The sequence below is a fragment of the Aulonocara sp. 'chitande type north' Nkhata Bay genome, linkage group LG12 (genome assembly GCF_057382095.1).
Source record: "Aulonocara sp. 'chitande type north' Nkhata Bay isolate Kocher_YH1m ecotype deep benthic linkage group LG12, A_spYH_male_GT1.1, whole genome shotgun sequence".
Classification (NCBI taxonomy): Eukaryota; Metazoa; Chordata; class Actinopteri; order Cichliformes; family Cichlidae; genus Aulonocara; species Aulonocara sp. 'chitande type north' Nkhata Bay.
This window is the reverse complement of record NC_141355.1, coordinates 17,058,521-17,084,922: the sequence shown is the minus strand read 5'-3', so window position 1 is coordinate 17,084,922 and position 26,402 is coordinate 17,058,521. Positions and strand designations below refer to the sequence as shown.

Below are 26,402 nucleotides of genomic sequence, written 5' to 3'. Positions count from 1 at the left end.
AAGCTGACCCGTATCCCGCTCCATTCAGACACAGCCCATTACTACACAACATGTATGATTCACACAAGCTTCTAAAGAGGGGAAGAATTCCAACCTTGTGCTACTAGGAGTACTGGATTGATGATGCATATTTATTGCGATGAAGCGAGGCAATAAACCTCCTCCTCGCACAGAAGAAAAATAATTTGCACCTCACGGAGCATGTGTGTGGCATGTGGACCGCTACAGGTGAAAACAGAGGTAGTTATACAGGAAGCCGCGAGGTTTAAGGTTTGCCCTCATTTGGCAAGTCTGAAGAACAAAGAACAGTTTATTTGAAATTATATGTAGACTGTACCTGACACCTGTATATCTCATTTTTACTTATTTTTATTTTTCATTTCTACCACCTTTTCCTTTGTTTTTCCATCCACTGTAATGATAGTATATTCGTTTTTTTAACTACTCTTTGTACCCTGTTGTTGCAGTAGCGTGGCATTCCTTCACCTTACGTTTGCTCTAAGAGCGTAGGCAGCAGTACTTGTATATAGTGGCTGTGAGTAAAATATGATTTCAATTACCATGAAAATGTATTGTGTTATCAATGGGAGGATAAGAACAGATTAAAGAAGCTCTGGTATGCTCTTACCACTGACAATGGTCAGGCTTATAAGCAGGCAAGCTGAATTTGAGAAAATGATTCACGGTTTGACCAAAGCCCTAAAATCTAAAGCCAGCTCAACCTACCAACATACATTTAAGAGGAACTTTTCTTTTATATTGATTGGACTTTTTTTTATTTGTTTGTTTTTAAAGGTCAATTTTTTTCTTGGCAGGAGAAATAAAGGCTGTCGTTCATTTTTAAAAACGTAACAACTGAAGACAATGGGCGACAGTTGTGAAATTCGTTAATTAGATTCAAACTTGCCTCAGCGCAAAGGTAATAGCGACGACTTAGCGAAGCAGCAGGTCTTTAATAAAAATACCACCTGAACCTGTGCTGCCTCATTATTATTCAATATTCACACAGAAACTCTCTTTCTCGCTCTCTTGTCGGTTCATATACATTGACTGCAAGATCTGTTCAGAGATTCATAATCCGCATGGGAAGTGTGTCTGCTGTGGATACTTAGACAAACATACAAGATTAAATTTCTATTTATATGAGCCACAGAAACCTAACATTTGCCAGAGAATCACTGTAAGATCTGCAGACGACTTGATTGTGCTTTGACACAGTGAGAAACTTGCACATTTTCCTTAATGTGTTCTGTCCAGCTGGGGGGGAGCGGAGGTAGAATAAACTAGAAACTTTCCTTTGGATACTTAGTCGTAGAATATTGCGTCTTAAATATAAAAAGGGTGACTAGAGACTTGAAACTTTCCAGACAGATTTACTGAGGTGCCTATGTGTGAAACTGAGGTAATTGACTCCCCCCCCCTTTTCTTGGACAGCTTCTTTTGTTTTACGACTAAGTAATCGCAAAGTTATAAGTGATCAAGTGAAGTTTACTTAAGACCCAGAAGCTTGGCTTAGTGGCATTTTGCCCAAAATGTTTTGTGCTTCTCATTTGTGGTCCGGCACAGGGGTTTAGTTACAGTTGTGTCCCAATCCTCTGATTCACCTTCTTTAAGAACAGCTTCGGGGCTGCTCATAATGCTTAACTCTCCATAATGCCATCCCCTTCATCTCCCCAGTGGTCTTATTGTCTTAAACTCGAGATGGGGAGAAAGAGTGTAAGAAGAAAAAAAAACAGGTTAATACATGTTTGGCTCAGGCAAAGTATCTTTTCAAAGACAGACTCTATTTAAGTTTTTTGGAGAATGTTCTTCTAGTGTTTCTCCCAACTTGTTTAGTTACACTTTCCTTTTTTTTCACTGCTTTTTGAGGTAAGTTAGGTTGCATTTGACATTAGAAGGCTGCTCGCTGTCGTTGCAGTCAGGTCCATTGGCGCGTCGATTGATCTGAGGGAATGATAAAACTGTCTTCCATGTCAATTTCCTTACCCTGTAGTTTGGAAGCAGAGAAAATGTTATGCAAATGATTTGTTAATCCCTTTACATTATTTGTTCCATTTCTCCCTTTCATTTTCACACTCAGTGTTTCTAACACAGCGAGCTGACAGGCGGACACCCTCAGACTGCTAATTCTTAAGATAGCAAAGAAAGTCAGTCATCCGTCCCACATTTAGTATGCACTCGCTTCAAATTAATCAATGTGACTTTAATGATTTACCTGAAAACCGATCCTGAAAAGGCCTTCAGCTGCCTACATTTTAAAGAACTTGAACTTTAACCTTTGTTTTTTCGGTTTTGTTGTGCATTTCTTTTTTTACATGCTATCAGCAGATTAACAGTCTCAAGGAAAACATTGACCTGCGCAATTAAAGCTATAAAATCAGCATAAGCAAGATAAGACGGCTGAGCCTAAGCCGAGAGAGCACATGAAACTGTGACCAGTGTTTTTTTTTGTTTTTTTTTTCCTCTCCCCCCTTTCCTAGTTTTGTTGTCCCAAAGGTTGGTGTTAAAAATAATAAGAAAGAGGTGGGATGGTCTTAGATTCAAGAAGCTTAAAATGCAAAATCTCAAATAAGCCCAATTTTTTCCACCCAATAGCGTTGCGTTTTGGTGGGTTTGTGTTGATCGTCTCAACTGACTCACATGCCGCCCCTCCCCAAATAAAAACACTAGAGATTTACGTGGCTTTTCAAAAAATGTATCTAGACATTTATCCAGCTTAATCTTCTTAACATATTAAAGTGATTTGCTTTACCCTGAAGTGGCTGAAGCTGCAAGCTCACCGCCCCTCATGGCACTAAGACCTCAGAAGCATTGTGGACACCTTCCGCTCCTCATAAAGAGGGAGGTGGGCAGAAGTCGACCTGCTTCTCATCTGTGGAGCTGTGGCTGTCCCCGCTGTGCGTCCATTTTACTTTTATTTTTTTGTTCTGTTATTAGTCCAACTGTTGCACTCAGTCAGTGTTCTTAGGCACATGGCTCTGCCAGCACTGCCCACACTGTGGTGTGGAGGTTTGGAGCTCTCAGCTTTTGAGCTGAACTGAAAGAGCTCTCTCACAGAGTAGGTGTTGGCAGGATGCTTTGTTTCTTTCTGTGAATGTCATAAGAGGTATGGATAATGAGAAAACCGAAGCGTAGTGATGGCATGATATATCTGGGTGCCAAGTTTATGCCTGACTGCAGATTTGGGCATTTTCAGATAGATGATGTGCTTAACCTTTTCTTCAGACGCGACACAAATCTGAGAATCAGTTGTGACAGTTAAAATGTGTTTTTTCCTTAAAACACCACTTAACAAGCCGGCCAACTAAAAGGTCCTGGTCAAACTTGAGTATTGCTAATGTCCTTACTTGGCATAATGCTCTATGGATGTGCCTGAGGGCATTAGTGTTGCCAGATCTCATCAGGAGAGCTAAGAGTTTACACTTGGAGATATTCATTGTAACTGAAGTCTTTGACCATCCATTGTCATCGTGGTATTTAGCTTAATGTGTGTCAAAGTTAAATGTGACATTGTGGTCAACATTTTTTTTAAAGATGTGGTTAAATTCAGACAGGACCGGATGGGTTTGAATAGGTTTTTTCCTTTAATGAATGAAATCATCATTTAAAAATGGCATTTTGTATTCACACGGGTTATCTTTGACCAATATTAAAATTTGTTTGATGATCTGAAACATTAAGTATGACTAATATGCAAAAACCAAGAAATCAGGAAGGGGCTTATATTTTCTCACGGTACTTGTACTATTTTTGAAGTGGGGCATTAGGAATGCAATTCAGTTGAATTTTATTTATATAGCACCAAATCACAACAACAGTCACCTCAAGGTGCTTTATATATAAGGCAAAAACCATACAATAATACAGAAAGAAAACCCAATAATAGGATGAGCCCTTATGAGCAAGCACTTGGTGACAGTGGGAAGGAAAAACTCCCTTTTAACGGGAAGAAACCTCCAGCAGAGGGAGAGCCCTCTGCCGCAACTGGGTGAGGGGAAGGGAAAAAATGAACGAATAAATGCGAAGCTTTGACCACAAAACCTTTAAGTGTTACTGCTGAGGGAATATTAAAGTTCTCCTTTATGGTGCAGTGTAGCTGACCTGATACCACATATCTGCATACGGGGTAAAAAAACAGGTCACTCATGGCCTATGTGTGTGTGTGTGTGTGTGTGTGTCGTTTTAGAGTGATGACACATAAAAAAAAGGTGTTGTTTGTCACACATACATGGCACGAAATATTTTGTAACAAGAGCACTCAGAGAGCACAACTCCCTCCAAAGGGCGTGACCTTAACCATGACCCGATTGTCACCTAAATTAAATCAGCTCAAGCTGTTATTGGTGTCTACCATCTCACAAAATGTAAACATGGCATCTTGAAAACTGGACTGCTTGACTGCTGACAAACAGACAGACAAACTGTGTTATTTGGGTTATTTGGACATCACATAAATCAATGCGGCAAATACTTTCTCCTGAGAAACAGAATCTTGACTAGTTTGGGTAGATTAGCTTGAAAAATGACTCAAAGAACTAGGGCTGTGCGATATGACCAAAATTTCATATCCCGATATAAGAATTCTATTGTCTGATAACGATATAAATCACAAAAATGTAACATTTTTGTAAATTCTGTGACTCTCGGGCAGCTTGACTTGCGGGAAGTGTTTCCAGCTGCGCGTCATGTAGCTGGAGTCGAGTGTTTTAACCGATGTATGAAACTATACATTTTTAGACATAAGTTGTAACAGCCGCCGTTTTCTTTGTGAGTATTTATTACACGGTGTGCTGCGGGGAAAAGCCTGTTCTAACGTTTGAGTCTAAGGTTTATTTTTTAGCACCTGGCGGCTCTCTTTTACTTCTCATCCGTAAATAATCTGCTCTTTCACGTGATTCAGTTTATTTTGAAAAGTCTCAACAGGATCTTGAGCTTTATTGTGAAAGGTTTATGTGGAACATAAACAAGCGGACACGCGATGGTTTTACCGTCGTTGTTGCTAACCAACGCATAAAAACAGGCGCTTGTCCGTCCTAAGAGAAAGAGAGAACTTTAAGAAATTAATATAGCCACTACAGTGACCATCAAAACAATGAAAAAATATTGCTGTAAAGAGTTTATTTTGCAACACCACGAAACAAACGATAGCGTAAAATGAAACGATAGACGTTTTTATATCGTCATCCGATATATATCGTTATATCAAACAGCCCTACAAATAACTTATTTATGAGACCAGTTGCCGACTTATTTGCGATAATGACACATCAGTTATGAGTATAGTAACTGTTATAACTCTAATCTCTTAAATTGTATGCATTTATGTAGAGATTTGATTGCAGAGCACAATTCCAGATCATATACAACACGGCATGAAAAGAGCGTAATAGTGTTGTTATGTCGCTGAACAATGGATCATTTACAATGAAACTAATGATCTAGATCAGCGGTCTCCAACCTTTTTTGTGCCACGGACCGGCCTTTAATGTGTCGCGGATAAATACAACAAAATAAAACTAGTACCGGTACCGAAAAAAAGAAGATTTATTCATAACGCACATGAAAAGACCCAGGAAAACAGAGTTAATGATCAAAACGATAACAAAATAACGCTGAAAACTTATAAAAACCCTGTAAACTGTACATTTCACACCTGAGCCTCAACTTTCGCGGCCTGGTACCAAACGACACACGGACCGGTACCGGTCCGAGGCCCGGGGGTTGGGGACCGCTGATCTAGATTGTAATAAAACACTGATGACTCATTATAAATGTTTTCTTTTCCCAAAAGAAGAAGAACTCTGAACTGTGTTGTTACATTTAACATGCAGATATAGGTTTCAGGAAATGCATTTGCTGCTTACGAAACAATATAATTTTTATGTAGGTTCCTGACAGATATTACTGGACAGGAAAGACACAACAGACAGTGATCATTGAGACTCTCACAGAGAACATGCTGTATGTTCCTGTCCTAATGACTTGACTGTGTTCCCGTGAATCTGTGCAGTTATTAGGATTGTGGCTCGTGGAATGGAATGTATTGTTTTGGTTTATCTCTTTTCATATTCAAACAGCTACTTGACCTCTTGTACTTGGACTAAATGTCTGACAGGTGTTAAAATCATGCGCTGAGGGTATCCAGATAAATGTTGTTGAATGTAGCAAAGCTCCACTTCAAACAAACTATGAGTGGTAGCTTCTTTTCATAGCACGCAGAATAGAAGAAATTGATTGGAACTGGGAGGCTTAGGACTGGATTTTCCGCAACCATAATATTTTTTTTTTTAACAACTGCAGCTTAAATTTAGATTTTTTTTTTTCCTGGCTTTGTTTTTTTTTTATATTTCTTTGTCCAAATCCTATCGAGTGGTGCTTCAGGTTTTTCCTTGAGTAAAAAGTTGATATTGTTGTGAGGAGGGAGAAAGGACTTTTTTCATGTGTGCAGGAATGTAGATTTCTTCCCCCCGTGAAATCCTAATTGTGCCTTGGAGGGCTGGTAGGGTATCTCTGCTCAGCTCAGCTCAACAGGATTTGTGTCTGTGTATGTTAGAGTATGTCTCTTAGCTTGAATACGGATATAACCCTTTCATTGCACAAGCTGCTGATTTTTCATATTTGCCGATAGGCTGATCCTGTGTATCCGTAGCTTTTTTTGTGGAAGACATTGAAAGTTTTTGTTTGGGAAGCTTCCATATTTAATTTTTCTTTCCACTTTAAATATTTGATATTTGTTAAGAATTAATGCAGATAACGTGCGGACCTCTTTTTCTGGCCCAGCGGTTTCTTTCGAAACTCCCGAGAGCAGGTTCGGTCAATAGTGCATGGTCAGATGGATGACACATCGCAGGTCAAAACCATATCTGTCCCTGCACGAGTTATTGCTGTGCATTTATCTATGCAAATCCAGGATAAGATCCTATCTGCCTGCAGCGACATATCCCCCTGGATTTCGTCTATGTGAGCTAGGCAGGTTATGGTTGACAGTTAAAAAGGAATTGCAGGAACATATATGCGGAGATTATTGCTGCAGTCATTAATTGTTGCTTGAAAGGGGATTAGGATTACCAGTCCTATAGAACACTCTAACACCTGTCCTTCCTCACATCTAACAATGTTACTTCAGTTTTCCTTATTTCACTATCAGTTCAAGTTGGCAAAATAAAAAAGGCTGATTTATTCAAATGAATCATCAACGCTGGAAATGATTCAATATGTGCCACATTCAGATGGGTGATATATTATTCCCTTGGGGAGAGGCAAAGATGGAGCTGTGGAGCTGTTTTATTTGTGCTGTCTTTATCAGTGTGTCAGGCAGAGAGGCTGAGCTTGTTCTCTATGAATGGACGAGCCCTTGAACCATAAACCTGTACCTCCTCTGATAACAGTTTTTGCATTGTGATGTAAGTGCCATTCTCTGTGATGTCCTCTCTGACAGCACTAAATATATCAGCACGCACAAAATGATCTGTCAGACGAATTATTTTATTTCAACCAGTTCTCCAAAACTAAGGATTTTCTGTGCTGGGTACGCAGGATATGTGTGTGTGTGTGCGTGTGTGTGTGTGTGTGTGTGTGTGTGTGTGTGTGTGTGTGTGTGTGTGTGTGTGTGTGTTTTTGAAGACTACATTGTGCATTTTCTTAAGGATTCAAAGCAAAGCACAGCATTGTGGTTGCATTTCACCAAGCTTTTGCTGTTCTGTGGTTTTAACGCTTTTGCCTGTAGGTGAACATTTTTACTGTACTTTACTGTCTTCCATACTTCGTGCTGAATATCATTCGGTGCTATTTCTGCCGCTGACTGCTCTGACGTCTGAAATCACCATATCTTCTAAGGTGATATGAGTGCTCCCTGAATTACTCAGAGCCCATGATGACATGGACCTGATTGTCAGACGGGTGGGCTGGTGACACTGGAACACAGACGGTGCTTGTCTGTTTGAAATATTCAGTTTCAAGCTTCCAAGCCCTGGGCAGTCCTCTCTCCCAGTCTCCCAACACCCAGCTTCGCCCACTGAAACAAGACTCTTCCATACTGGAAAATCCGGCCCTGTCAACTGGCAGTCTGGACTAGGTTCAGCCCACACGCCAAGCACCCCACCACCACCACTTCCACCCCTTAATAGGCACAAGAGTTTGCCACCCCATGTAGATGCCTTTTGGTCGCCATCCATGAATGGCGTCAATAGCATCTTCCTACACAACAGTGACTGAACGGAGGGCACAAGAAAATGTGGGAATAATTTACACTTTCTCACTGTACTACCATCAGAAACCATAATTAATCATGATAGAAAAAATGTGGAAGCCATCTTGGCTGGTGAAACATGCAGTGCCTGTGAACAGCCCTGACACCTTTAACAGCTCCGATGGCCAAATAGGAATGGGGTGTCAGAGTGCTTACAACTAGTCTCCCTTCAAGGCAGCATGTTTCCCAACATCTTCAGACTCTTGTCTGCTGCATGATGGTTCATCATGAAGTGTAACCGTTGTAACCTTACAATTTATTTTACCACCACGATGCGCAATTAATCGCCTGTCTTGAGAACTTGAACATGTGGCGTTAGATGACGGGAGACCAAAACAATTGTTCTGTTAAAACAAAAACAGTAATGTTAATTTTTTTTTCCTCATCTCCTCCCAAACATTAAAATAAATAAAATGTGCCTACCAGGATAAACTTGATTGTTAAAATAAAGATTAAATAAGAGCTTCAATTGTTTATAGAATTGAAATCTCACATCATGTGTGCAAACCTGCTGTTTTTGGGTTGCGTTTACACTATTAGCAAATCCAAAATAGATCTGCATTGTTTTACTTTTCATCCACCAATTACCTTAAAGTGCTTGATTTAGATTTCCAAATCCAGGAGAAATAATTACAGTGATCTCCCCTTTAACTTTCTCAGGCAGCACTTGCTGGTAAAATAGATCTGACTCTCAGCGTGCGACATGCTTGACAGATTAATTACGGATATGAGTCCAGTGAGGTAATTTGCCCCGTTTGACTGCGTGTTCTTGGCAGCCAAACTACATGACAGAAATATTTGCCTCATTTAGCACTAGTTGGATCTCATGCTCGCATCCAAGCACCTGGCCCCATGTTTCTTCAGAATACCTGTTAGTGGTTGTTGCTGTGTCTGAGCATGTGCATTTGCAGAAATGCTTTCATGACAGTGAGTAGGTGTATGTGTGTAAAACCACCAGTAGAAAGTGTTGAAAGCCTCAGCTAGCAAGATCGCATCCAGGGTGACTAATAAGCTTAACATGAGCACGGCTGTGTTCGCAAGCATGGTGCGGTGAAAGAAGTCTTCAGTGTTGAGAGAAATGCAGAAATGGTTCCCTAGGCTGCTACTAATTCCTTCACCCCCTCAAGCTTCAATCAGACTGTGAACTATCTTACTGTTAGCTATGGCTTCATAGTAGTTACAAAGTTCACACCAGAAGTGCAAGGCTTTATAAACAAAGTTCAGGCTAGGCTGAATTTAAAAATTTCCAGAGTTTATCCAAGAGCTGCTCATTTGTGGTTTTGGAGGCTGAAATAATGCACATTGTTCAGGACTCTTGAATAACACACACTGTAGTAACATTTATTAGGTGGACTATAGGCTATGAATGTAATTGCATTGTCTCGTATTGCCTTGCGCCATGTGCTAATTAGATTCAAATATACCATATAGGCATATTTTTATGCTCAAGCAGAAAATGTGATTATGCAATTATGTAAACTTGTGTTTCATATTCCACTCAGTCCCCTTGAACTGCAACCTCCTCATAGCTCGCTCACTCATCTGTTTAGCTACTTAGCGGCCATCTAGTAGCTATGTTGTCTTTAGGCCTAGAATCTGCGTTTGTAGCCACATGTGACTTTGCTTTGACCATGTGGCTCCTCGAAGTGTGGATTTATAAGCCACTTCACACTCCATTCCTGTGTGGGAGGAGGCTGAGTTAAAAATAGGAAGGTTTGGAGGTAGTGAGCAGCCCGCACTGTGTGAGGCGTTTAAGAACACACAGAGAACTATTGGTGTTCTCTTTGCATTCTTTATTTGTGCCAATAAACCATGTGAGTTTTAAACTATTACCAGTATCAGAGTTTATAATAGTGTCAGGACTCAGGTTACTTCTAAAAGCATTGACTTTATGTGTTGCTGACTTTGTCTACCTAAGATATCTGGTAGTTAAAGTTACTAACTTAAGACTTATTTAAACCCCACGTTCATGTGTGGGTTCATAATGTGAGCATTTACAGTGAGGCAAAAAAGAAACATTAAATTAAAGTGCAGCATGCTGAGACAATATTTTAGTTCTGTTCATACCCCTGTAAGGTATTTAGTCACAACCTTAAAATTTGCCTAACCTTAAACCAAGAACTTTCTGTGTCTAAACATGCAAAGGTCTTGTTTTTTTTAGGTTATGTTTAGATGTAATCTAAAAAGAACCTTGTGGGTTTTATGACCTCATGTAGAGATATAAAGCTGTATTTTAGGAAGTGCTTTTCTGTCTGTCTAGTTTCATCATGCTCTGGATTCTACGATCGAGACATTAGTGGAGGAGCCAAGGATTTTTTTAAATATCTTAAAGTGTAAATAATATCTTATAGTGCAAATGTTTTATAAAAAAAAAAACATGACCTGCGTCATGTTTCCATATAGTAAATATGTACTAAAGGTTATTAGAGCAAAATGACCAAATGTTTTTTAAATAGAAACTCTGACTTTAAAGGTCAGTTTCAAGTGTGAGTCAGAGAATTTATACTATTTATAACTGTTTGTAATAGTTTAAGGAGAAGATTCAAAGCACATGCAAAAAGCTAAGTGATGAACTTTGTTTGTGTTATAGTTATGTTTTTGTTTTTTTAACAACACTGTTTCTGTTATAATGTCAACACGTGTGATGTTGGTCACCTTAAAACCAGACCCAGTTCTGATTCTGAAAGTGGCATTTCACAACTTCTTCTCTGCTTTAATAAATCAGAAAAAGAGGTGAAGTGTTGATTTGACATGCTCATTATAGATAGGGCTGGATCAAGTGACCCTAAACCTTCCCTTAGTTACGCTGCAGACTTGCAATAGGGCTGGTGCACTGAGTATTTCTTCTTCACTCACCGTGTGTTTACACAACACTATGTATTTAATCATTAGTTCTTATTAAGCTCTGGCTCTCTTCTAAAGTGTGTCTTTTGTCCTGTCTTCCTCCCTCGGCCACCACCAGTCTGGGCAGATGGCTTCCCCTCATTGAGCCTATTTCTGGTGAAGGTTTCTTCCTGGTAAAAAGGAGTTTTTCTTTCCCGCTGTCGCCAAGTGCTTGCTCATAGGGGGTCATCTGATTATTGGGGTTTTTATTGGAGGTTTGTTCCTTTATAATATAAAGTACCTTAAGGGGACTGTTGTGATTTGGATTTAATTGGATGGATGAATGAAGAATCTTTTAAAGACTCAGACAGCTACAAACAGTTGCTGCAGTGGACACTTTTCATTTTTCTAACTTCGCTCCTCTCCGTGTCTGGCTGAAGTACCAAACCACGTATCACACACTTTGGACACTGCCTGGCAACAGGTACTCTTTGCAGGTAGACGGGCACATAGCTTCCTATGGTCTGGTACGGAGCTGCCATTGGAGAACCATGTTCAGTCCAGAGCTGGCAGACAGATATTTTAGGCCACATAAGGAAATATATTGTCTGTATTTTAAAAAACAAACAAAAAAACACCCATTGGGATACTACATTACCCATAATTCAGCTCAACAACCTCATTCCCTTAAGTGAACTGTAAAAGTGGTCCTAGAGTCTTTGTAGACATGACAAGACCGTTTAATCGCTGCAAAAAAAGATATCGTTTGACGTTCTTTGTCTTTCACCCAATTCCTGTGGTGCAGATTACCAGCGTGCTCTCTATGGCTGACTATGAAGAGGGTTTTAAAACGCTGCTAGCAGTGAGGAAAATGAGGTTCCCAAGCTTCTGCCGATGAACATTGGGGGATGGGCTGCTATTAATGACGATGAGGGGCCTCCTTACCTGTAAGGTCAGCGACCTCTAGGTGAATGCTGCAGCGCTCCTTTTCCATCTAATCTTTGGCTGTATGTCCCACATATTTCTGGTAAGGATCCAATTACTTCTGCCTGGCTGACCTCTGACCTCTTCGTCACCAGTATGAACCTCATCTTCTGACCCCAACAGTCTTACCACTGTTAACCTTCCCCATCATTCACCCGTCTGTCCCTCTCCCTGCTATCATGATTCTATAAGGAGACCTTATCTCAGTGTCCCTAATGTAAAAGTCCACTCAACTTTTCTCTGTGACTTCACTTGATATGGTTTTATACACAGTAAGTAAAATGCCATTAATCTTGTTTGGTTGTACAAAGAACAGAACAGCTGATTAGGTGGAGACTCATTTTCTCTGCCCTCTGATAAATTTACTTCTGCAGTCGTGTTCTACAGTTCCTGTTTTTCTGTATTTACAGAATGATCTTTGAACCTCGTTATAAGCTGCAGTCGATGGTTGTTAAGCCATCGCCGTCTCTTAATCACAACACAGATACCTGTTAATTACCAAATGAGTTCAAGTGTTTTTGCTGCTTAAACAAGGATTTGGGATCGATGCATTGCTTTGCTCGGGGTCGAGCAGTGAGCACTGTTGACCATTTAATGAAACGTTACAGGTTCTGTGCGCAGAGGCTGAAGGAAGTGAAGAGCTGGGAGGATAAAGCGAAGGATGTATTAATAGGCAGCTGCACGGACGACACAGTTTGGGATTGGGTCAGGGATAAAGCATGAACTTGTAAACTCACAGAGGGGCCTCTCCTTCCTCCCTCCCTCTCGCTAACTTACTCTCGCCCTCCGTGGTGTCATCAGTTAGCAGAAGTGGGCTCGATAGCCCAGGCAGGCTCTACGAGAGCAGCGATTACCCATCCTTTCTGATTCTCATCCCCAGCAGAGTTCACTCAAAGGTAATACAGTATGCATCCAGAGAGACACCAGATTTCCTCTGCCTTTGTTCTTTGACGTCTCCTGCTTTGCAAATACTATATCCATTCGATGCAATTGGCATACATGTAATTTAACAAATATCACCTTTACACTCCTATTACATAAAATCACAAAGAGGTATAGAATTTGTATATTATTCAGCCCCCCCCCCCCCCCCCCCCCCCCCCCTTTTTCCTTTCTGCAACTGACCAGTAGCCATTAACGAGGTGCCCAGTTGACTTCAGGGTCCGTTGCACCCCCCTGGCATCCAAGGTGTGGTCTCAATGGGCCGTTTTGCTGTGATCACAGCAGGCAGTGGGAGGTTAATCCCAAGAGAATGCAAGCTCAATCTTTTCCCGCCTCCAGCTTGCACCCGGGGCCCTCACATCTCCACTTGTATAATGGCCTGACGGAGCTCTGTGGTCTGTGGCCAACACCTCTTCAGATTTCACTTCTGCTTTCTTTAGCTCTGAGAATATTGTGACATTTTTCAAGGCCTGCACCCATTACAAAGAATAACCGAGTGGGTTGCTGACCTCTCACCTTTGTGCAAAGTCTAATTATAAGTATAAGCTAAGTATATGGAAGAAACTGAATACTTAAACACTATGTAAATTTTTGTGTTGTCCAAAATATAGAAAATGAACCGTCACCAGTCATAGATATCATAAGCAGCAGAAGTGAATTTTAAATTATCAGCATGGCTCAGATATTACTAATAATTAATACTAATGAGAAACTCTAGCATGTTTTTAAAAATGTGTGCCTCCCAGTGTACAGCTATGACAATTAGCCCCCCGTTAAAACATGTTTTGATATACGTTTAGTTTGTTCGAGCACTGCTAAATAATTTCAGATGGCAGAATATGCATCTGTTTTTCCCCGGAGTCTTTTGCACATATCTGCGCGTAATTAATGTGGATTTTGACAGATGGAGAAAAAAAAATGTCCTCGTAATAGAGAAGGGTACATGCCACAATGTGTGAAGTGCAAGCATGGAGGGAGCTTCTTGTATTATTTGCTGCCCATGCCAGCTGGACCCGACAGATTCTTACAGGTAGAAATTCGAGCAAGAAATATATGCAGGAATCATTTAAATTCAGTGCCCACCATAAATAGGCGGTGTTTTTGTTGTTACGGTTGGAAATTAATGTGAAATGTTCTCAGTGTTGTTCTAAATTTGGCATTCAGAAGACTAAACCTGTCCCGTTCGGTGTCTTTCCATCCATGGTAACCTTCGTGAAATATCCAATGAAGTGCAATTTCTTTCAATGGTAATTGTGACTGGAGGTCATTTTTAATTTAAATGCTTAAAATTCCCCCCCCCCCCTTTTAGTCATTGTGTGCACGCGTGTGTGTCTACGTGCACACGTGTGTGTGGTGTGTGCATCTGTTGTTAGAAACCATGTTATTTCTGAATGCATCAGGGTCTGACTTAAATATTAGTGTAACTACATTATCACAGTTTCTTTGCCTGGTAGCAAATATGTACAAATGAGGATTACAACTCTTGAGAAGGCAACAGGTCATGGTTGGTAAGCTGCCCGGGGGGGTCACTGATATAGAGTCACTTTTGACAGGCTGTGGAGGAGGCTCTATTGTTGCTGGTGTGTCTGGATGTTACCTGCAGGCACTATCACTGAGACTACAGTATTATCCTATTATTAGGCTTAGTTGTTTACGCTTATTACTGCTTGTCAGGTAGGCAGAGAATCCTTCTGAAAATGAGCATCTGCGGAAAAAATACACGACTACTTCTTTATCTCATTCAAGTACATCGGCTTAGGATAATTTTCACAGGCCTGCACGAATGTATTGATAGGACACAACAAACAGAAATGTAAGATTTATGTTTACATGGAAAATGTTTTCCTGCACCGACTTTCCCAACAGTGTTATTTGGCAGCCGACGTGAGAATGTAAGAAACGATGCATCTGTTCTCTGTGTATTAAAGCTGATAGCATTATGGTATTGCCTCTGTAGGAAGCACGATATACAGTAAGGGGGACAGCGAGGATTGAAACAGCCTTGATTAATGTCTCTGTTTGTAGAGGAAGTGAACAAAATAAAAAAAGCCCATCATATGGTCTGGCAGATTTTGGGCACTAGACCAGGGATGACAAATGTGCTCTCGCAATAATTCAATCTGCTCTCATAATTCTCTAACTTTTAGGGACAGACAGAATGAAGATTTTCCGGCAATTAAGCCGCCAAGTCAACGTCCAATAACTGTGATCAAGTGTTAGTTAAGATGCTTTTTCTCTCACTTTATCCATTGACAGATTGAGGGGTATAAAGATACTTGGTAAGTGGCAGAAAGTTACTGTGAATATGTTAACGAGAGGATTTGGTATCGGATCCAAAACGTTGTCATTTTGTTGATGTCACATTAATGATATGAAGTTTTAAGAATAACTGTGAAGGAACAGAGCTCACTTGTTGGAAGAATAAGTTTGTGATTAGCACAGCTACTGTATTCCAATGTGTATCATTGCCTTTTTAGGACAGCTTTCTTCATACTTTGAGCACTTTAACCTTGGCAGCTGAATTAAGACTGTTAACACAGAAGAAAACCCACCCTTCTGGCTTTGTTTGCTGTCTGCATACATTTTATAAATAGAATAAGAATTCACACAGCATTAAATAGGGTAACGTAAAGCTTAGAAAGTAAAGTGTGTGTTTTTGAGTATCTAAACCAACTCCAGTTGTCAAGCCTTGGGCGACGTAATGTGCAAACGGCACATGGCTGTTTAGAAAGCAGAAGGGATCAGGTACTGCTGTTGTTCTGGGCCAATCACAGTGTGCATGGCACTGCGGTAAACACTTTGTCTGTGTTAAATAAATCAATAACATATGAATCTCCTTCTGTTTGCAGAAAAAGACGTACGTCTTGGTGATGGTCGATCCTGATGCTCCAAACCGCAGCAAGCCAACATCTGCTTACTGGAGGCACTGGTTGGTCGTGGACATACAGGTACGCTAAGACTGAAAAACTGCGCCGCTTTAAGGAAAAACAAGACTTGTGTTTTGGTGATGGTGACACAGGCCGTGTTTGTTATTGGATTAGAAACTCATGGGGTACAAATTTATGATGTAGCGCGTGGCTGTTTAAAAAAAAAATTTCTTGAAAATTGTGCATTTTCATAATCTCGGGGTCTCACTTGGCATGTGTAGTGTTTACATCTGCACTGGGGCCGATCGTAAGGCTGAAAAATTATGAATGGTTTTTAAGCCTAACTTGGTTCAAAAAAAGGATGCCAAGTTTGAAAAATGTTAATTTTTCATATCATGTATCTTGTGCAATAAATGCCTGTGACAAAAGTGTGGGAGTAAGTCTTTCTAAATGGCTGTGAAAGTTTGCAAGGCCCTGTCAGCAGCAATTTCCCTCTGCTGCAGAGAGCCTGGGATGTGTCAATGCAGGCGTGTGAGACCAAGATTGAGGAGAGCAGCATGCGAGGCGCACACTCTTTTCTCCCATAGAGCTCCAGTCCCTCAGCTCCCCCTTCAGTGGAGAGATCTTGGCAGAATGTCCTCCCTTCATCTGTTCCCCCAGGCAGAGCAGCTCCCCCAATGATCCACACTTCTCCATATTTTACACCCCCGAAATGGGCACAGCTCCGATCCCCTTATTTCTCTTCATATTTCACTCCTTTTTATCCGTTCGTTTGTGTGTTTTCACATTCTTACATTCTAACGCCAAATGCATGTTGAGTTGTTGATTGCCTCAAATATTTAGAGGTTTGCCGACATTTTATAATCCCCCGGTAACCGGGAGATCAACTCGGTAGATTAAGACTAGTGGTTTAAGAAACAAGCACACAAAGACACTTCAGCGATGTATCACTGCTGCCATTTCGTTTTTATAAGGCGTGGTCATACACGAAGTAAACGGCACATTGATTTAAAGATCCAAATGTGATGTATTTGGGATGTATATTCTGGAAAACCTGCAGTAGATGTAGACTGTGCGTTCTGTGATTGAGCTCATTGGTGAGAGTTGGTTTATTTAACCACACTTTGGCTTACTGTAAGGAATCTATGAATATTTACCTCACATTTCTCACATACATCAATGATATAAAAAAGGGAGTGATTTGCACTTTGTAAAATTGTATTAGGCATCACCTTTGCTTCTTATTTTTAAGCCAATAAAGTCTGCCTGGCTGCACGACTAGCTGTGAATAAACAAATGTCTTTCAAGTGCTCAGACAGAGCACATTTTCTCTAGCAATTCAATTTCCTGTCACTTGTGTGGGTGTTGACCTGCGTTGCCCATGTAGGGATTGGCCAATGTGATGGGATGTTTTTCTGATTGTGACTGGTGGTTGGTCAGAAGGGTTAATGAGCCTTTTGAGTGATGCCAACTGTAGTGGGAGGTGTTTAATTGACCAGGGTGCCTAGGTGACATCATAAAATCTCAGTTTTGTTTGAAGTGCCGATGTGAATGTATTGGATTTTGATTTGGTTCAGCGGTTTTGACAGCAATGTCGGTCAATTTTTGAATGAATGCATAAGTATATGTAATTCAGAAAGAAAAGACTAGAGTCACAGTCAAATATGATTGAGGATTTATTTTTTTTATTTATTCTTTGCATTATTGTTTCATGTGAATTTAAAATAAAAAGTTCTGTGTGCTAATATTTGACATTCACTAGTTATTTGTAACAATGTGTTTGATGGTAGATTACTCTGAAAGGAAAGTTTCTTTAGCTGAAGTCAGGGGTCATGCTTTCAAATGTCAAAGGGATCAGTGTTTTGATCCTCACTCGTCAGATGGTGTGAGCTGCAGCAGCCATAGTCTTTTCATATATATTCATTAGCACAAGGTCATGCAATCTTGCCCTAGATGAGGATGTTTCCATAATTAGTGTGGATTTTTTTTTATTTTTATTTTTTTATCCATATCCGGAGTTATGAAGAAAAACATTTCTTTAATTTAACTGAGAATAAAGTGAGGTCAGGCTGGACTGAGCAGCACGGCGCTACAGATTTACACCGATATCTCCACCAAAGTCTCATTAGAGAATCAATGATAGCACAGCAAAGACCTGCTAGAGTACCTTGTGTTTAGATAGGTTCCTCACCTTACCTTGCTCTGCATGTTCAGCTGTTCACCTATCAAAACATGCTGCTGAGGGGTTTTTTAATTACGTGACTGCTGTGTAAGACGCACTTGAGAAGGATACTTGTGAATCAGAGTGTGAACATTATCAGGCCGACCGGACCAACCAAGTAGCACATGTCTTTCTTTTGGAATGATTATCAATAGTAATCTTAAGATAATGACATTGTGTTGTTGCGATTAACATATTTGCCTTGTGCATAAAAGGTCTCTGGTTTCAGACACAAAACCAGCTTCAGGGGTCACAAGCTGGTGTCGGTCCAAAGCCCTGCTGTAAAATCTGTGGCACATCCAAGTGTGGTTTACTCAAACCAGAAAATACAGCTCAGTCCTGATGTTGCTAAAGCTCAGTTCAATTCAAATTTATTTATATAGCACCAAATCACAACATCAGTTGCTTCAACAATCAGACAACTTCCTGTGAGCAAGCACTTGGAGACAGTGGGAAGGAAAAACTTCCTTTTAACAGGAAGAAACCTCCAGCAGACCAGACTCAGGGAGGGGCGGCCATCTGCTGCGACCAGTTGGGGGTGAGGGGGAGGGACAAAAGACACACTGTGGAAGAGAGCCAGAGATTAATAACAACTGTGGGCCAAGCTAGTTAAGTTAAATGGGGGGGAAAAATCCTGACAGCAGTTTTGATACGTTGATAAATGAGAGAACACATCCGTATAATTATGAGTCTGCCTGCTATCAAAGAACCAAGTGTGGGATAATAAACCAAATTACTAAAGTGTGGGTTTAGCTAAACTGAGATTTAGGAAAAGACTTGCTTCAACTATTTGGCTTGGATTGTAGCTGTGCTTTAAAGTCTGTGTTAAACAAACAGCATTAAGTCAGATTCTGGTTTTAACTACGCGTTAAGTAGTCCCTCCGTTTTAGCTCCTTTGTCATTTTTCAAAATAAACCCAACTGGGTCGAGCTGTTATTTGTGCCTGACACAGTAGGAAAAAATCCCAAAAATAAATGTAACTATATCCAACAGCATCAGCAAACATTTATAAACATGCCGAACAACTGTACAAATACAATTTGAAGACAATCATATTTTAATGTTTGTCAGGTGTTAAATCTTTTATTTAACTGTGTATCACATATCACATCTTTACTTTTGGCTGCCAAGAACAATTCACTCCAGCAATTAAGTGTAAACTGTGTGGCTGGGTGTCTTGTCTTCTCTCACCAGCTGTCCACTTTTCTGTGAGAGCTCGCATTATTAGATGCTCTATATGCATTTTTCATTGCGACTGCCCATTTTCCCTGACCCCCTGAACAACAGTAACAATCATTTAGAATCTTCTGCAGCACACGCTGTTTTTTTTTGTTTTGTTTTGTTTTGTTTTTGGGGGTTTTTTCATCAATTGTGGACAATTACCAAAATAACCATCAACAGATTGTTGTCTCGCTCTCGAAGTCGAATTCCAGATTGTGAGCCTCTCCCTCCCTCTCTTTGCTCTCCCAGAGACTAAATCAATACAGATGTTCGGGTACGGACTCGCAGCAATAATTACTATAACAAGCAAATCATTAGTACCTGAATAGAGTTAGCATATATATAAACTGCACTGGGTGTTACTTTAACTTTCTAATCATTTCACCTGTCCTCTCGCATTTGTCACTGTAATACCTGCCAACTTATCCACTGCATTATTTTGGTGCATGTTGAGTCAACATGATGCAATATGAAGTTGCAAAGCAGTGCTATAGTTAATGCACTTTTGCACTCACTGGTTAGAAAGAGATAAAAAAGCCTTAGGTTTTTATAGATAATTATAGCCAGACCAATATCATCAGCTGATATTCAGGGAGCAGATTGTCCGATATGGAATGATATTTAAAAAAATATTCTTATAAAACACGGTGCAGGAAAGATGATTTAAAATGTTCTCATCTAGTTCACTGTGCAGCAGAATGCCTGCAACTTTGTTTACAATGCTCCATACATGAAGACTGATGTCCAGGATGTCCCCTGCCCCTTGCACTTTGAGCTGGGATACACTCAGTATATTAAGTCAGTGTCAGTGACTTTGCAGTATTTTTAGCATGCAAAAGCAATACAGAGATGATTATTGGATTTTTCAGAGCTCCAACTTTTTTCTGCAGTTATTCTACAGTCTGTTTATAGCCACCAGAAGCAGAAACACTAAGGCTACCATGCAGCAGCCATCATCCGAGCTCAGATACATTTCTTTAAACAAGACATGAGATTTACGACCCCTCGTAGCCTGTTTGGACTCCGATCACTCTGTCCTGTTTTGAGGATTGGAAGCCATCACATATCAGCTTCCTCTTCATGACTAATCGAAGGCCAGTTGCATGCACATCCTTCGTGCATTCGCGATTATGGTGCATGAGGGACTTGCATGCTTTAACATCCATCTCTGTTGTAGCGGCTCCCAAAGCAGGACACTGCCTGCGTTCTGCTGCTGCTCAGGCAAATACAAACAGTGAAGTATTGTGACTGTGTCAGACCAGCTGGCTTTGTGTTTGTGAGTTCTGAGGCCTGCAGAGATCATCTGCTCCACACCTCAAGATGTCCTTTATCTGCAAACTATTAGACGTGCAATGCCTCGCAGCATTTCATTCACCATTTAGCTCTTGAAAGCATTAAAATTTTAGCATTTTCTTTCTTTCTTTTCTTTTTTTTTTAAACTCTAAACACCTCATCTTAAAGGACCACAAAAACACAGAAAAGAGGACAAGAGTTGCATGTTGGCACAGACTGTTTTGAAACAACAACAACAGATTCTCGTTGTACTTATTTACCATTATTGTGAATATGTTTAGTGTGTGTCTTTTCAGGAGATATTGTGTGTTTTACATGCACTGAGACATTTCTGCCTGTGCACTCAGTGATGAGCCTTTATCCAAAGTTTATAGTTGATGTGAAGTTTTGCAAAAACTGTCAGTTTTGCAGATCATTACTCTCTAAGAAGCATTCAACAATAGCGTTGCAATTTTAACCTCTGCAATAGCCTCAGAGTTTGTTTTAGCAAAATACCTGTCCAATATTGCAAATAAACATACATAATTGTATTGTTCTTTATCCCGTAATTATCCCTACTGTGGCATGTTATGATTTAAGCGTTTATTTTTGACAGACAGCTGCCCCCATATGGAAGCCAAAAACAGTTTCCCACAGGCCAGGCGAACCATAGCTAGCTTCATTGTGAGAACAAAGAACCATTGGTATTATTCATAATTAAACTCTTATTGTGTACTCTGCTGAATATTTCCATTCTTCTGCCTCTCTCCTGCTCACTCTCATTTCCCCTCTCGATACTTTGCACCTCGTGCTGGGAACATCTGTCTGGCGTCAGAGCGGAGCCTGGCTGTGCAGATTGGAGCAGGTAGAGGAGCACATTGTAGCCCAGCTAATGATGAGAGTGTCTGCCCTCTCTCTTGGAGGAGACGCAAGCTGCTGCTTCACGCTCGCTCATTCCACTCATACGCCCAGGGAAACAGATTTCCAAACATATGCAGTATGTTTTTAATCCAGTTGAGCACTTCATTTCCCAGCAAACACAAATAACCTTACGGGACATCCATATCTTATGACAAGGGGGTGGGCGCAAAGGAAGTGAACAATTTTCCTTTTTAATGTGATTTTTTTTTCTCCCTCCAAAGTTGCTAAACATGCTCATAACCCAGGTTAACAGTTTGCTTGTTTGTGGTTTCGCAAACTTTTACGCAGAAGTGCCTACTGACTCCGAGTCCTGTGAAGCAACTTTATCCAGTCTAAACTCCACTCGGTGCACCTGTTGTCATCCTTTGTTTAAACTTAAACTGACAGGATAAACACATGTTCTTTGTGGTAAGTGTCTTAAAGAATACGAACAGATTGTTGTCAGTAACATAAATATGTGAAGTAAAGCGGAGCACCTGTTTAAGTGATTGATGACGAGAGTTGTGCCAGAATTTAAAGAATATTTTCAAAAGTTTCAAGATATCGACATAAAATTGTGTATTACCGGTAGATATCATATTTTGTATTTTAGCTCGAATTAGTTTAACCCTGATAAAGTTTTGCACGCAGGTCATTCATCCCCCCCTTTTTTTTTTTTCCCGTAACAAGCCAAAAGCCTCCCCTGGTTCAAGTCAACAATAGTCCTTAACAGTGAAGCACAGCTGGAGGTGCTTAAGCATTTAGAACATATGCTCATCCTGTCAACTAGAGCCAGGCTGAATGTCAGAGGTGGTATTACATGGAGTTCATCTTTTGGACTCCCTCCCTGCAAAAAAATATCAACTCCAGCAGCCTTTCCTCTTCGTCTCTGCCGTTTTAGGACGCTAGTCTTTGTTAGTTCTTGCTTTATTTTTCTTGCATTACTTTTTTCTTTCGCGCAGCCGTCATGTATGTCTCTGATGTCTGCATCCAGGGACGTGTGTGTATGTTTGAAAGAAGTTGGAGGAGTGCTAGCAGGACAAAAATCAATGCTTTGTGAAGCGACATGCCAACTTGCCTGGCGCTTTTTTGCATCTCGACAGCCCTTGTCTTGAGTACAAACACCATGTAATAATACATCAATGTTATCTTACTTGCAGTTTATTAACAAACAGGTTCTTCTTCAGTGTGGGCTGCTGCTCTCACTGTTCTCTGCCACCTAAAGGGAGAATTACATAAGAATCCTCCGCTCAGTTGTCAGCTCCATCCCCCGTCCACATACAATAAACACACACTCAAGTGCACGCACGCTTATACGCACACACAATACTGTAGCTGATAACAGACCAAGCCTCTTGCCATCTCTATAACAACTGACCTCCCCGCCACGGTTGCTGTGGTGAGATGATTGAGGAGGTTTCACTGCATGAAGAACGTGAGCTGCGATGGTTTCCTGTGAGCAATTGGAAAGGTTGTTTGGGCGCAGAGGGAATAATCAGCATTTACGCATGGCCTAATAACAACCCAAATTCCTGTTTGTATTGTCATGTGAATTAAATTTCTCGGGGGGTGGGGGGGAGTTGAAGCATCCAAAATCGCATCTCTTGCACATTTATTTTTATTTAAGCAGATAGGTCTACTGTGTCAGCGTGCTGGATTAATTTCCAGCCTGAGCCCTGTCCTGGATATATCACGAATGCTCTCCAAGAAAACAAGGACAACCTGGAAAGCCCTCTTTGATCCAGTCTGTCACACTAGAGCCTTGTAGGGGGAAAAAAGAGCAGATTGGACCTTGTCCATGAGAATGCAGTTTAAGAAACCAGTAGCTATGCACACATTAAGGCACTTCTTTTAATATGTGCCCCCTTTCTTCACACCCACGACCATTGTGTATAAAATCCTGTTTTTCCTGAAAAGATTTCTCGTCGCAGCCGCAGACAATGTTCCCCCACACAAGCTGTCGTCTTTGTCATCCCCCCACCCTCCACACACCCCCCACCTTCCACTTCAGTCAGTAAAGCAGGATCTTTGGCAGTCGGCCCCGCGTGCGAATTTGTGCGTTTCAGGGTACAGGTGGGGGGGGGGGGGATTGACGGAGTCTGCCTACCTGTTCCCCCTGTAAAGTGGTCAATTTTTGACAGACGTGGAGAGGGGAGGAAAAAGCGGGCGCGGAAACCACAAAGAGAGGGGCGGGCAAATGAACAAATGTCAGGGTTAGCGGGGGGTTGCTCGGGCCGCAGCCGTGGAAAATGCTTCCTCTTAGGGGTGTCTCCTGGAGAAGGGGAGTGAGGCATGCTGATAAAAACAACTCACTAACAATTATGCTCACCTAAAATAGCCCTTACTTAAGTATATGGCATGCTTGCCAGTTAATTGTACACAAAAACAAAGACTTCACAAAGGACCTCCTGCAGCCAATGTATTTTCTTGTATTTTGGCATGATAATTAAGTGTGACAGCTATGAATGCAAAGTTGACAGATATTATAGGGGCCTGTCTAAATGTACGTACTGATTGTTTGGATTCCAAAAGTTATCCTAACTGTAAAAGTCGGAAAGTGGAGCGTAGTGCAAAGATCTACAGTGTATTGTGTAATGGATAAATAATTACAACTGGTAAGAAAGCGCAGCACACGTGCCCAGAAAGCAGTGTGCACGGTATGTCAGAGTTACCGACGCTTGGTGGTGGAGTTTTGACAGTTATCTGTAGAGACGGATAGAAAAATAGAACCGAGTCTGGCTCGGTTTTACTGATATTAAATAAATATTGTGCCCGTTTCTGTGAATGTAACAATGCTTGACAATTACTAACATTGGATAATAAAGGAGCCCTTTCTCCGCAGATTACAGCCCATATCTGGTCTCAACCAAGCAGCTGACTGCAAGGGATTTTAATGACAGTGCTCCTAATATTCCCAGGAGATAATGCTTTTTGTAATGGCAACTGAAAATCGGCCGTCAATAGAAAGCATTCACTAGAATCCGGTATTTTATGCTTATTACACTTGAGTAATTTCAGTATGAATGCTGCATTTCTTCTGAGTTGCTCTCTGGATTTGTTCAAGTTGTTCTTATTGATATGCTGTAGGACTAACAAACATAAAATCTACTAAGACCTCTGATCTGTACCATTGACCATTATCATAGCCAAGAGGTTTGTTGCAATGTGGTATTTTTATGCTACACTTGGTGAGAAACCTGTTTACATTCCAGGGTGCTGTATAGTTCACTTCTCTCTGTAGCTCAGTCAGATTCCAAAGCACTGTATAGATTTGTTTCAGCTGATGAAATTAAAAAGACAGCAGTGTGTGTGTGGTGTGCCTTCCAGCAACGCGATTTGCCTGCGAGTTCACGATACGGGTTGAGAGGGGAGTTCCTTTGGGGGGGATTAAATAGCTCCCTCTCTTCCTTCCCTCCTCCCCTGCCCTCCATACTTGCAGAACACAAACAGCTTGCAGGGCTGTACAGTACTTGTACAACATGTTTGCCACAGTGCTGCTCACAGGTAACAATAAGCCAAGGTCAGAGGTTAAGAGGGATTGTGGAGCTCGGATTCTTGTGCGTTCCTCTGGCAAACATTGTGCACGCACAGGCACATGAATCAGTGCCCATAGTATAGCTGGGAGAAAGTGAGAGTGAGAGACAGAGAGGGTGAGCTGGCTCAGTAGAGAAGGGGGTATCAAGAAGAACGAGACCAGGGCTGGCTGCATGAAGACATGTGAGGCAGGTCTATAAGGTTAGGACGGTGATAGTTTGCAGTCTTTTAAGCTGCTCTGACGCCAGTTAGGCATCTGCGCAAAAATAAAACCTGATGTTAAAAAGAGAGAGCTTAAAAAGGAGCTGTGCTGATCATAGAAATTGCACCTGCTGAGAATGGGCACTGTCCTCTCCAAAAAACTGACAGCCCTAGATGTTTGTTCAATCCGCTTAAAAGGACCCATGTTTGTGTAATCTTCTTATACGAAGAACAAAAAGGAAGTGTTCGAAAATGCTTGAATTTGTCTGCTCTTAATGTCCTCCTACAAACAGTCAACGTAGATTTCTTTTAACCTTAAAAACACTCTTCAGCTCCACCTGAATGAAAATGATAGGGGGCTTTTTAATCAGTGGCACAGAAAGTACTCAAACATTTTACTTGAGTAAAAGTAGCCATGCCACAGTGTTAGTTGTGCATTTAAACTGAAATAAATTCAGTACAATTTGGAAAATACAGGAAAGGAAAGAGATATGTTGCCATATTTTGATTATTATGTTCACATAAGAAAAACTCTAATGTAGATCGCTGGATTGCACTTGATTTAGAGTACTTGATTTCTTGACGTCTTTAACCGAAGGGGTAGAAGATCAGAGAACATTTATTGACACATTTTGTTATGAGGATTTCATGGTATCAGTGTCACCTGCTGGGGGGAAAACATGAGTTGTTGTATCTTCTTCGAATTAAATTGTTCCAGAAGGCTTTCTGTCCTTTTCTCTATTGATTTAAGCTCACCCCTTTTCTATAGGTTTGTTTTATGGGAGATCATAGAGGTGAGCAGCTGATGAACATGGATTTTGAATCTCTTGGGTTAGATTTAAAAACCAGAATGAAAGTCTGTGAAACCAGCTCTCTGCCTCCATCAATGTCTTTGAATGGGAAGGAGATTATCCATTTAATCTCTTAATCGTGCGTACTGTATACATAGCTGGTCCTGTGCCTAAAACCCCATCCTGATCAGATCACAGCCGCCGTTTGCGATGTTTCCATCTAGCCCACAGACTATTTCAGGTGAACACCAACTCTGTTTCACATGATCCTCTCCAACTGTCAGCATATTACACCCTTGGTGCCCTGTTAAAATGAAACCCAGACCAATGGTGCATAAAATGGAATGTGGAAATATGTAGATTTTAAAGTACAGCTTTTTAAAAATCCCTCATTCCCA

The 26,402-nt window shown here is 40.9% G+C and overlaps 1 protein-coding gene across 2 annotated transcripts in view; it reads left to right on the top strand.

Annotated features, from left to right (window-relative positions):
• Positions 1–26,402, top strand: part of pebp4 (phosphatidylethanolamine binding protein 4) — a 52,835-nt gene that overhangs the window by 7,596 nt on the left and 18,837 nt on the right. For both annotated transcript variants that reach the window (XM_086312877.1, XM_086312876.1), the window contains one exon: positions 15,847–15,945. In XM_086312877.1, the coding sequence (XP_086169003.1) occupies positions 15,847–15,945 (99 nt within the window). The remainder of the gene's footprint in view (positions 1–15,846; positions 15,946–26,402) is intronic.